This window comes from Gopherus flavomarginatus, chromosome 3, assembly GCF_025201925.1.
Source record: "Gopherus flavomarginatus isolate rGopFla2 chromosome 3, rGopFla2.mat.asm, whole genome shotgun sequence".
Taxonomy (NCBI): domain Eukaryota; kingdom Metazoa; phylum Chordata; order Testudines; family Testudinidae; genus Gopherus; species Gopherus flavomarginatus.
The window spans coordinates 43,105,710-43,118,353 of record NC_066619.1 but is presented as its reverse complement, the minus strand read 5'-3'; the positions used below and the strand labels follow the sequence as shown (position 1 = coordinate 43,118,353).

At 42.3% G+C, this 12,644-nt stretch overlaps 1 protein-coding gene across 4 annotated transcripts in view; it reads right to left on the bottom strand.

Annotated features, from left to right (window-relative positions):
- The window catches only part of SREK1 (splicing regulatory glutamic acid and lysine rich protein 1), a 53,985-nt gene that overhangs the window by 6,390 nt on the left and 34,951 nt on the right, over window positions 1–12,644 (bottom strand). For all 4 annotated transcript variants that reach the window (XM_050946948.1, XM_050946949.1, XM_050946950.1 and 1 more), the window contains 3 exons: window positions 6,124–6,684; window positions 2,769–2,864; window positions 727–868 (listed from right to left, as the gene is read on the bottom strand). In XM_050946948.1, coding sequence (XP_050802905.1) covers window positions 727–868; window positions 2,769–2,864; window positions 6,124–6,684 — 799 coding nt within the window. The remainder of the gene's footprint in view (window positions 1–726; window positions 869–2,768; window positions 2,865–6,123; window positions 6,685–12,644) is intronic.

The window sequence follows — 12,644 nt, the reverse complement described above, 5'->3', positions numbered from 1 at the left end:
GTCTTAACGGTTAAATATTTTACCAAAATTTCTGTTCGGACGTCCACTACATTTTTGTGATAGCTCTTGGATAAAATAATTATTGAAGTCTGTAGAGGAAGCAATTAAAAATCAGCCACTTTTTAAATTGGACACTTGCAGTCTCACTTTTTCACTTCTATAGTTAAATAGCCACAATTACAACTCTCTCAAGGAGAGGCTACTTTTGAAATGTTAAAATCAAGATCACAAGGTAATCAGTCTGAACATTTGATTTTTGCTAATAATATCCATATACTTCTGTTCCCTGACCCACTTACTGAGCCTGCTCCTCCAGCTTTGCTCCTTGTAGAGTTCTCTAGCCAGCCTTTGACCCTGGGGAACCAGGAGGCAGCACTGTGGAAGGGAAGTACAAGGTAGACACCTAGTTCTGCAACTGAGCTGCCTTTTTTTGGATGGCTACAGGCAGCCAAACTACTCCACGTTTCTTTACTCTATCCCACTCATTTCTCTCTACCTACCCACTCAAGCACCTGAAGAGCTGGGAAGGTTCAAGTAGGGAGACCTAATTGAATGGATCTGCCAAAGTCACTTTCTTTTGGAACACTTGTCTCTTGCTGGTAGGAACTATACTTAAGTGTCCAAACTTGCAAAGAATGAAGACAGAAAGGACAGATTTTGCCAAGAATCAATCAAACTCTACTGTTTAGTCACTTTCCTGTTCATCACTTGTTCACAAGTTCTTACCTTCAGTGTAGTAGTGGTTTTGTCAGACTTCTCCTTCCCATCTCTTTCTTTGCTACTTTTTTTCTTGGATGTGGACTGCTCTCTCTCTTTTCTTTCATTATTTGAATCCCTTTCTTTCTCTCTCTTTTTGTCCTTCTTATTTCTGCTTAAGAAAGTTTTTAGACATTCAGTAATCGAGTAAACGAATTGAATACTAAGAAAGCTGTAATTCTTAGAATCAACCCTTCATTTTCAGTACTGAACTGTAACACTAATGTGTATGTAAGAGACTGTAATTCCGCAACTTATTTTTAAAAGTATATTTTCTGAATCATCCGGGTAGCAGACTTCTAAGAGACCCTGAGGATGTACAGGTGGGGGAATTTACTGAAAGGACAAATCTCTTCATGCCAAATAATAGTGATCAGAAGTATTTCTAACTTAACACAAATATGACTAAAAAAATCCAAAGTCCATATGTACCGTATGTGCAAACATGCAAAACTTATTAAGTACAGTAACTCCTCACTTAACATTGTAGTTATATTCCTGAAAAATGCTACTTTAAGCGAAACGATGTTAAGCGAATCCAATTTCCCCATGAGAATTAATGTAAATCGGGGTGGAAGGAGGGGGGGTTAGATTCCAGGGAATTTTTTTTCGCCAGACAAAAGACTATACACACACACATACATACACAGTATAAAAAAGCTTTAAACAAACAATTTAATACTGTACACAGCAACGATGATTGTGAAGCTTGGTTGAGATGGAGTCAAGAGGGTGAAACGCCTTACTGCTAAATGATGAACTAGCACTTGGCTGAGCCCTCAAGGGTTAACACAATTGATAGCCTGCTGGCCAGATGCAGTGCAGAGAACTTAGGGGAGTTGATAGCGGGGCTGCCAGTCCACCCGGTTCCAAGCCCCCACCAGCTAGGTCCAATGGCTGCTCTTCCTGCAAGCAGTAGACAAAGCAGGTGGCTGCCAAACAATGTTATAAGGGAGAATTGTACAACTTTAAACGAGCATATTCTCTAATTTATCAGCAATGAAACAACGTTAACTGGGATGTTAAGTGAGAAGTTACTGTACTGTATAGTATATTTATATCCATTAAAAAAAAGAAAAGAAAAGAAAAGAAAAGAAAAGAAAAGAAAAGAAAAGAAAAGAAAAAGGTAATTTATCTTACGCTCCCAAGTCACTTGCATTGATCTGGAAATAACTGCTCACACACATAAGGTTTTTCATCATTTGCTCTTTTGTTTAATAGCTATCAGATTTTGGGAACGTAAATTCACAATCTTTTTCTTAAGAACAACTGACTGAAGCAGTTCAATGGTTTGCAGATAGCAACTGCAGTTTGATTCCTTTAATCTCCAATTAGATCTAGAATTACTACCAAAACATTAAATTGCCACCCAGTCCTGCATCTGTGAGACTTTCCAAAACAATGGGTAAAAGAGAGATGAGATTAAATATTTGTAAAAATGCAAAACACTGTCTATTTTCTTACTCAAAAGAGCTGAAGAGTTTAATTTTCAAAAATATACAAAGAGGGGAGCAAACTGACAAAGGACAGCAGTACAGAACAATAAGGATCTTTGACTGGTTTGTAGGTAGAGAATGCAAAGCGCTTCAAAATAATAAATCAATTCAAGATTGAACTGAGACTTGAATCACTTTGACCAAATGAAATTATCTGCAGTGACAGAAGTGTAATAAAAGAGACTTAGGCAGGGGTGATAAACTGATGAGAACAGTGTTTCCAAACAGGTTTTTTCCATATTCCCAGATTCACCATCTAAGATACTGTTTTGGACAAAGAGGGCTGATCTTGTCATTGTCATTTACATACAAGACTGGTAGAAAGCTTCTTACATATACTGAAAAATAAACAAAAACAAAACAAAAAAAAACCTGCCCAGAAGAATCCAAATCTCCTCAACAATTTTTTTGCATGATATTGGTACTGATACTGGGAAGCTGATGAAATTTCAGCATGGGAGAAAGATTTTCCTTTTTAGCTGCCCATTTTAGTTCCAATATGTATATAAATCCCACCTCCTTGGTGATGGAGACCGAGAGGACTTTCTCTTTGATGTTTTGGATGTTTTTGGAGACTTGGAGGGACTTCTACTCTTCCTCTTACGCCTTTCTCTGTAAGACCAAGAAGTTCAAAATTAGGCGATGAAGATGCACAACAAATCAGACAATGGCATATGAAAACAGATGGTTCTTAACATTATTCTTTGGCATGACAACTGGTTGACACTGTTAATGTCCTGCAACATGCTGGCCACTACTAAGTGTATGCCTCACTGATTGCACATACATTACACAAGTCAAGAAATTTAAAGCTTTGTGTAAGTGAGAGTTTTGTGGCAAGAGGAATGGCACAGGGAAGTAGCAGAGGGAGATTATGCTTCTTCAGATTTCTGCTATATCACATTTTGTAAGGGAATAAATTTACCTTCTCAGCCCAAACACCTCTATCAGGTGATAATAGGAACCTGATAAGAGTTAAATTTATTATTACCTATTGGCATTACAGTAAAGCCCAGGATGAGGACCTTATTGTACTAGAAGCTATTGACCTCAGCGGGGCCAGGGTCACCTATCGTCCCTCCTCTGAAGAGTTTGCAATATAAGAAATGTTCCTCCTTCAACATAAGAGCCAAGAATTATCATTATTAAACAGAACCCTTAAATTATCAGCTGAGTTGATGAGTAATGAAAGATAAACTATTACTAGAACACATTACAAATACACACATTTTAAAGGGGAAATGAAAGAAAGCTTTTAAACTGTCTTGTCTTGAGTTTGGAGATCTAAATTTCCTCTATAGCAGCTAATGAAACCACTAACATTTACCTTGTATGGAGCGGCATGCCTTACAGTGATCTGAAGCTCAGTTGTAAAATATGATGATTCCTGTGGCCCTGATCAAAGAAAGCACTTAGGTATGTGCACAAATTTTAAGCGTGTGAGTAGTCCTGCTTCAATAGACTAATGTATTTAAACTTAAGCATGAGCTGAAATGCTTTGTGGGATCAGAACCAGAGGAGCCAGCTCCCCACAGTATCAGTCTCAGAGGTGTTTGCTGTAAATCATGACAGGGCACATTTTAGTATGGATTAAAACATATCTATTATTAGTACTTCTCAAAGGATGACATGCTATCATTAACAAACAAAGCCATGTAAAAAAAACCTAGGACACAATAGTTGTATGGGACGGTTGAAGCCCAACAAAATCCAACAAACACAGGAAATTCAGATTAAGTCAGATTCTTAACATTTTATTTAAACAGGAGTTTGGTAGGGTTTTTTACTAGTTACCCAAGGTTTCTATTTTAGGATCTAAACCCGGGTGTTGCTGAGCTCTCATAACTCCCTCTGACTGCAAGTACAATAAACTAGGCACAAAACAAAAATATATATATTACTGTAGTTTAATATAAAACTAGATCTAAAGATAGTTTTATATTAAACTACAGTAGAAGTTATATCAAAATGGATGCTCCCTTCCTGCTGGTATTTTTCAGAACAGAAAATTGTGTCATGGTTTATTTCAGAAATTTGACCAAGCAGGACAAAAAGAGCTCAGGAGAGCCGGGAGTTTCTCAAAGAGATAATATTAAAAGCACAACAGAAAACTATCCTTATACAAAGGAAAGATTGAAAGAATAGTAAGAAGCCAATATAGCTCCATCAGGAGCTCTGTAACGACCTGAAAATCAGAAAGAAAGCCTACAAAAAGAGGAAACAAGGACAAATTGCTAAGAAAGAGTACAAAAGAATACCACAAGACTGCAGGACGAAAATCAATAAGGCTAAGTGTCTACACTGCCAATTGAACGACAAAACTTTTGACATTCACAGGTGCTTAAAAAAGCCCCCAAAAGACAAAAGTTTTGCCGCAGCAAGTGGTATTGTCTCATTGTCAGCAGGTGAGAAGGATGCGGGGGGGAGAGGGGCCTCTGGCTTAGGGTGCAGGCTCTTGGTGGGGCTGGGGATGAGAAGTTTGGGGTGCAGGAGAGTGCTTCAGGCCGGGACTGAGGGGTTCGGAGGGTGGGAGGGGAATTGGGGCTGGGGCACGGGTGCGGGCTCTGGGGTGGGGGTGAGGATGAGGGGCTTGGGGTGCAGGAGAATAGAGAGGTATGGGGAAGGCTCTGAGATTTGCCTCAAATCAGTAGCATCCTCAGCATCACCAGAGCCTTTCAAGTACTGAGAAAGAGGAGGATGCGCTTTGGGTTTTTTTTTGCACAAAGAAATATCTGAATACTGATGGCCTCTTTCAGTGTGTTCAATTTACAGAATTCAGAAGAAGAGTGACATTTCTTTCCCTTTTTGACTCTTCTTAGTCCTTGAACTGGCTGGTCTCTTCTTACACTTTGGAATCCATATTCAACTTGGCCTTCCATCAAAAAAAGAAGGGCCTGTTCCTGACGTGGATGGAGAGTCCTTATGAGCCAGGCTATCAGAAATTACCAGAAATTGGACTATCAATCCCTCTGAGCTCTTCAGGTGAAAGTGGCACTACAGAGAACCTCCCAGATAGGCAAGTTTCACTAAAGTATAGGAGGCATTGTGTCAGTGAGTCTGCCATGTACATCTTGGCTTTACACAAAGGGCACCATTGAAGCTAGATGTATCGATCCTCAGTTCCAAAGGAAGATCCGCTTGGCACAAATACAAAAATAAAACGAACAACAGGATTAAACTGCACGATGCAAATTCACACTAACTTTACTAAACTACAATAAAAGCTAAGTAGAACAAGATAAATAGGTAATATTCCTCTGCTCTCTCTGTTTTCAGCATGCAGGGAACAATGCAATGAGGCTCTAGTGGCTAGAAGTAACTGAGGAACCATATAACTTGGAGCCCAAATGGTTGGTGGGACAAGGGAGCATGCACACTGCCTCACAGACAAAGCTTTCTAAAATAATCCAGTATACAATATAGATGCATCCCAAGAGTGTGTCTCGAAGCAGGCAACCACCTCAAAAAAGAGCTAACTATCACGCTGAGAGAGGATACTGCACAATTATCTGAAGGACCACAGTTGGAGGCTAAATCTGAAACCAACTTTTGTCAGTCCTGTTCTCTGTTAATCTCTTATGTGACATAAAAAACCCAAACTTCCTGCTGATTATTTATGTCATAAAGCTAAATGCAATAAATGTTGCTTTTCCTGGAGTTGAAATAAAACATGTAAATAATTTCTGAACAGAAACAAAGCTTCAAGGTTTCCTCCCCAGAATCAATTTAGAGAGAATATCACAGAAAATTAAATTCTATCTTATTAATAAATGACATTGCAATACTGATGCACAGTATTCAGGTTTTGTGTTATCTCATTGTACGGACAGGTTAAGAAATAGCATCGCAAAATTATCAAACAGAATCAAACCTGCTAGAACTACGAGATCTTCTTAGAGAACTGTAGCTTCTGGGCGGTGTTCTGGATCTCTTCTCTTTCTTCTTTTTATCATCGCTCTCTTTGGACCTCTCTTTTTCTCTTTCCCGCTCCTTGTCTTTGTCCCCTTCCTTGTCTTTGTCCTTCTCCTTGTCACCCTCCTTCTTCTCTCTGTCCTTCTCCTTAACCTTCTCCCTTTCCCCCTCTTTCTCCAGGTCCGTTTCCTTCTTGTCCCGGACTACCTCCTTCTCTTTGTCCCTGTCCTTCTCCCCAACCTTCTCCTTGTCCCTGTCCTTCTCCCTATCCTTGACCCTCTCCCGGTCTTTGTTCCTCTCCTTTTCTTTGTCTCTGTCCCTCTCTCGGTCCTTGTCCCTGTCTTTTTCTTTATCTCTGTCCCTATCCTTGTCTCTGTTTCTCTCTTTGTCTCTGTCCCGCTCCCTCTCTTTTTCTTTATCTCTGTCTCTCTCCTTCTCCCTGTCTCGGTCCTTGTCCTTCTCTTTGACCTTCTCTTTTTCCTTGACCTTTTCTTTGTTTTCTTTGTCTTTTTTCTTGTCCCTATGAAAAAGAAACATTCATTCATCATTGAAATGACCCTAATAAAAAGCTGAATTCACTCCTTTACCCTACTAATAAATGCTCAACAAAACTCATAATTCTCGCCTTCAAAAATAAACACAACTATGCAAAATGTAAATATCCCACCCACCTCATTCCTAACAATCTAGTTTTTTTTCCCCCCCTGCAGCAGCTGAAGGCAGAGGTATAAAAAAGAAAGAAAAAAACAATTAATCTTTAGACTGATGACATTATAGTATAGGAACAGACTATGAGTAAGTGCAGTATACAGCCTACGGACATTTGTAGGAACCTGATTGCTGAAGTAGACTTTCCAGCATTTTGTGGGAAATCAGATTTTTTTTAATTTGGCTTTTAAATATTTCTTCTCATAACAACGAGGAGTCCAGTGGCACCTTAAAGACTAGCAGATTTATTTGAGCACAAGCCATGCATCTGAAGAAGTGAGTTATTTTAATCACGAAAGCTTATGCCCAAATAAGTCTGTTAGTCTTTAAGGTGCCACCGGACTCCTAGCTGTTTTTGGAGATATGAGAAGTATCAGAGGCGTAGCCATGTTAGTCTGTAACAGGGAATCCATCACCCTAAAATGGACTATAAGACAGTGTTTCCATTTGTGGTAGGTCCAGTAAAGAATAGAGACAACTGTATATAATTTTTATTGAGTCTGCAAAAAAGGAACCCTACACAAATAGAGTACAATGGTTTGGATGTATATATGTGCATATTTAATTTCCCCCCCTCAAGTTAAGTAAGTGTTTTAGGAAAAATTGTAAGAGCTATCAGCAGCAAGAGTTGGCGGCTACACTCTTGAGGCCACCAAAAATTTTGTTGTGAGAACCCCTGCTGCAGGATAACCACATCCTCAGGAACTCACTAAAGAAGCTCAAATTGTTAGTTTTAGTCTTAAACTGCTCCACCACACAAATATATATATATATAGATCCCCCTCTGACCCCTATGGGTGGTATGTGTCTTCCTCGAACTCGGGTCCTCTACCAGAGGCCTGGGAGTTTGAGGGTTCTGCGCAGTATCTTAGCTGTTCCTAGCACTGCACTCTTCTGGACAGAGAGCTCTGATGTTGTTCCTGGGATCTGTTGGAGCCACTCACCCAGCTTAGAAGTCACAGCCCCGAGTGCTCCTACCACCACTGGGACCACTTTGGCCTTCACTTTCCACATCCTCTCTAGTTCCTCTTTCAGGCCCTGGTACTTCTCCAGCTTCTCATATTCCTTCTTCCTGATGTTGCTGTCACTTGGCACTGCTATATCTATCACCGTCGCTGTCTTCTGGTCCTTACCTATTACCACGATGTCTGGTTGATTGGCCAGTACCTGCTTGTCCGTCTGGATCTGGAAGTCCCGCAGAATCTTAGCCCTGCTGTTCTCCACAACCTTCTGTGGAATCTCCCATCTGGTCTTGGGAGCATCTAGCCCATACGCAGTGCAGATGTTCCCGTACACAATGCCAGCCACTTGGTTGTGCCGTTCAGTGTATGCTGTTCCTGCCTGCATCTTACATCCTGCCACTATGTGTTGGACTGTCTCTGAGGCCTCTCTGCACAGTCTGTACCTTGGGTCCTCTCTAGTGTGGTATACCCCTGCTTCAATGGATCTGGTGCTCAGTGCCTGTTCCTGTGCTGCTATGATCAGTGCCTCAGTGCTGTCTTTTAGTCCAGCCCTTTCCAGCCACTGGTAGGATTTCCCAATGTCAGCCACCTCAGCTATCTGTCGATGGTACATCCCATGCAGGATCTTGTCTTGCCATGGCACTTCTTCTGCTTGGTCTTCCTCCCATGTCTGCTGCTGCCTCAGGCATTCTCTCAGCAGCTCATCTTTGGGGGCCATCTTACTGATGTACTCCTGGATGCTTCGGGTTTCGTCCAGGACAGTGGCTTTGACGCTCACCAAGCCCCGCCCGCCTTCTTTCCGGCTGGTATACAGTCTCTGGGTGTTGGACTTGGGGTGGAAACCTCCGTGCATTGTGTGGAGCTTCCGGGTCTTCACATCGGCAGCCTCCATGTCCTCCTTTGGCCAGCTCACTATACTGGCAAGGTATCTGATAACCGGCAGGGCGTATCTGTTAATAGCGTGGATCTTGTTTTTCCCAGTGAGCTGGCTCTTCAGGACCTGTCTTATCCTTTGATGATACTTGGATGTTGCTGTCTTCCTTGCCTCCTCATCGTGGTTTCCATGTGACTGTGGGACGCCAAGGTACTTGTAGCTGGTCTGTATGTCTGCTATGTGGCCTGCTGGTAGTTCCACCCCATCAGTCTTGACTACCTTCCCTCTCTTCACTACCATCCAGCCACACTTCTCCAGTCCGAATGACATGCCGATATCCTCACTGTAAATCCGCGTCAGGTGGATTAGCGAGTCAATGTCTCATTCATTCTTAGCATACAGCTAGATGTCATCCATGGTGAGGAGGTGGCTGATGGTAGTTCCACTCCTAAACCCATACCCATATCCAGTCCTTGTAATTATCTGGCTGAGGGGGTTTAAGCCTATGCAGAACAGCAGTGGAGACAGTGCATCACCTTGGTATATGCCGCACTTGATGGCCACTTGTGCAAGCTGCCTTGAGTTGATTTCCAGTGTTGTCTTCCATAGTCCCATTGAGTTCTTGAGGAAGGTCCTTAGTATCCTATTGACTTTATATAGCAGCAGACATTCACAGATCCACGTGTGCGGCACTGAGTCATAGGCTTTCCTGTAGTCAATCCAGGCTGTGCTCAGATTGGTCTGTCTAGACCTTGAGTCTTGGGTGACTGCTCTATCTATGAGCAACTGGTGTTTTGAGCCTCTGGTGTTATTCCCAATGCCCTTCTGAGCTGTGCTCATGTACTGGCCCATATGGTCCTGTAGCTTGGCGGCTATGATACCTGATAGGATTTTCCATGTTGTGGGGAGGCAGGTTATTGGCCGGTAGTTGGATGGTTCTATTCCCTTGCAGGGGTCTTTCATGATCAGCACAGTCCTTCCTTGTGTTAGCCAGTTTGGGTGGGAGCCTGCTGCCAGCAGCTGGTTCATCTGTGCTGCTAGGCGTTCATGCACTGCTGTTAGTTTCTTTAGCCAGTAGGTGTGGATCATGTCTGGTCCAGGTGCTGTCCAGCTCTTCATGTTCTTGATCCGCTGCTGGATGTCTTCTACTGTGATGGTAACTGGTTTCTGTTCTGGAAGATTGCTGTGCTCTGTTCTCAGGTCCTGCAGCCACTTTGCACTGGTGTTATGAGTCTTCTCTTTCTCCCATATGTTCTTCCAGTACTGTTCAGTTTCTGCTGCTGGTGGCTCTGCTGTTATTGTGTTGTTGCACTGTAATTGGAAGTACACCTTAGATGGTTCTTTAGAGAACAGGGCATTTACTTTTTTGGCCTCTGCTTCTCTAGTGTATCTCCTTAGCCTGGTAGCCAGTGCTGTGAGCCTTTGTTTAGCAGTCTCTAGGGCTTCAGATGGAGTCAGGCCCTTGTATTTTTTCAGTAGCCGAGTCTTATCCTTAATCTCTACACCCTTCTGTAGTTCCACCAGCTGACTAACTTCTCTCCGAGTCGCCTTGGTCTTATCCTCCAATCTCATTTTCCAGGGTGGGTACATACTGTTGTTCTTCTTGATCATATAGCCAAGCATCACCAGGATTACAGAGGCTGTAGCGTATACCAGTTCATTGGTTTGAGTTATGGTGGTAGTAGGGATTGTCATGAGGGCTCTATTGGCATCTTCTAGCATACTATCTGATGGTACTTCTCCACTGAGCCTTGGTAATTGGTCTCAAGGATTGACTGTAACTAGTTTCTCTATGATCTTATGCCTCATATCAGCTGCTTTGCTCTGCAATGGAGGGGATGGCAGTGAAGTTTCAGCTTCAGGAGTGGGCTGCACATCCACTTGTTCTTCCAGGCCTTCTTGAGTCTGGGATGTAATGTGGAATTGGTCTATCTCAAGCTGTGAGAGCAGCTTCCTCTTTACTATGTTGAAGTGTTGGGTAACTAGCTGTTTCTCAGTAAGTGTGGATGTAGGTCTTTTGTCTATCCATAGTCCCCTCATACGTTTCATATATCCCCTCTCATTAGGTCTACTGCTACTGTTATAGTAGCATTCCATCAATTCCAGGTTCTCTTGTCTCGTCCATGAATGGTTTGTTCCAGCAGCCCACTTATCGTCAGATTGTCCTGGTTCCTCAACATCTGGCGTGGACCTTGTTAATCTGGGCGATGTCTGAGCCGGTATGACTCTCCTAGTTCATGTTGCTCTCATATTTGAGGTAGGCAGGTGACACGTTAGGGGTACCAACCGGGATTTGAACTCCAGTCTCCCGTATCAAAGGGCGGCACTCTTAACCACTACACTATGTCACCTTGCGCTGCTGCTTCTCCCAGGCGGGGTTGAGCAGCAGGTCCCGGTCCCAGTCGTCCTCCTGCGCCATGTAGTCGCGGATGCTGATGCCGCCGCCAAGCGAGCCGGGCCCGTTGCCGCCGCACTGGTAGCATATATATATGCCACAAATCCAGGATAATTGTTATTGGACTTTAAACAAGGGAAGTTAACGTATATATTAACAAAGGAGGGGAAAAATATACAGACTGATGGATTCCCTGTTGTAAAAACGCAAATTTACAGGCAAAGGCAACATTGATGAATTGCATCTATATGAGACTAAGACAGTCTGGATTAGGCTATTATGAGTTGGCAAGCTACCCAAAATGCAGAAAGGGAGGAAGAAAACAGAAGCATATGGCTCAAGGAAGCATGGTAGATTGTAGAACCTGATGACTAAATGCTGTACCTGAGGAAAATGAGATATCCACATTGCAATATTTTGTGAGAGAGCGGACAGATATCCAGGGTGCTGCTTTGCACATTTCTTTGTAACAAACAATTTCAATATGCATGAGAAGTGGATACAGATTTTGTAGAATAGGCTCTTATAATAGATGGAAGGATTTTACCATCTTTTGTATAAGACGTCTATTACTTATAGCCACTAGCAGATGGTTTCTTATGCAGCTGGAGATGGTTACTTTTTGAGCTATGAGGCCAGTTTTGAGTTATGAGGCCAGTTTTGCCAGAACAATCTTTTTCCTGAAAGAGTTTGTTCTGTCCAACTAATATTTAATGGATTGTTGGACATTAACTTCCCCAGAATGAGAAGAATTGGGACAGAACCAAGACAGAAAGAAAAGAAAAGAAAATGAGGAAGCACCCACTGGTTCCAAGGGCAGCTCTTTTAGTTCAACCAAAAAAATTCAGCTTCCAGATGGCCACAGAAGCTTTGATTGGAGAATTAAATTTTGCTACTGCCTTGGTGAGCCTGCAAACATGGAAGTCTGAACACAAATTCTACTTTCCCAGCTGAGAGGGCTCATAATGCAGCCATATGAATATATAAGGGGCTGAGGTTCAGACCTTTACTTAATCTATCAAAGACGACGACTAATTTTGACAGTTATTGAATATGAGCCAAGATTGTGTTCAACACATCAATTTTTGAAGACAAGTTAGACACATTAGTAGGCCTGACACATACAATCCTTCCTGGATTGGAGGAATACATCCAGTATTTGCTTGGAGTACCCAAGTTCCCACAGATTCATCCTCTCAAGTTCTACAAGAACACCTAGAACTTGTCGATGTCTTGACAACAAAATGGTCTCTGAGTTAGAAGGTCTCTGGTGAGGAGTAGTCATCTGAGAGCAGCGGTTGCTGAAGAGGCATCATAATCACTTTTCAGAAAATGTTCCAATCTTTTAGCTACTGAGCTTTTGGAAGCAATTGTTCCATCTTGCAGGATTGGCTGGTTTTGCTTTAGTGGTTTTTGTTTATGGGTCAGATGAAATCTGAAGGCTCCTCTAGGCTGTGGGGCTCATTTGGGATGATCCCTCCAAAAAGAGACCCAATGAAAAGCTTATGTGATTGCATAAATATCTCAAATCAAATACACTG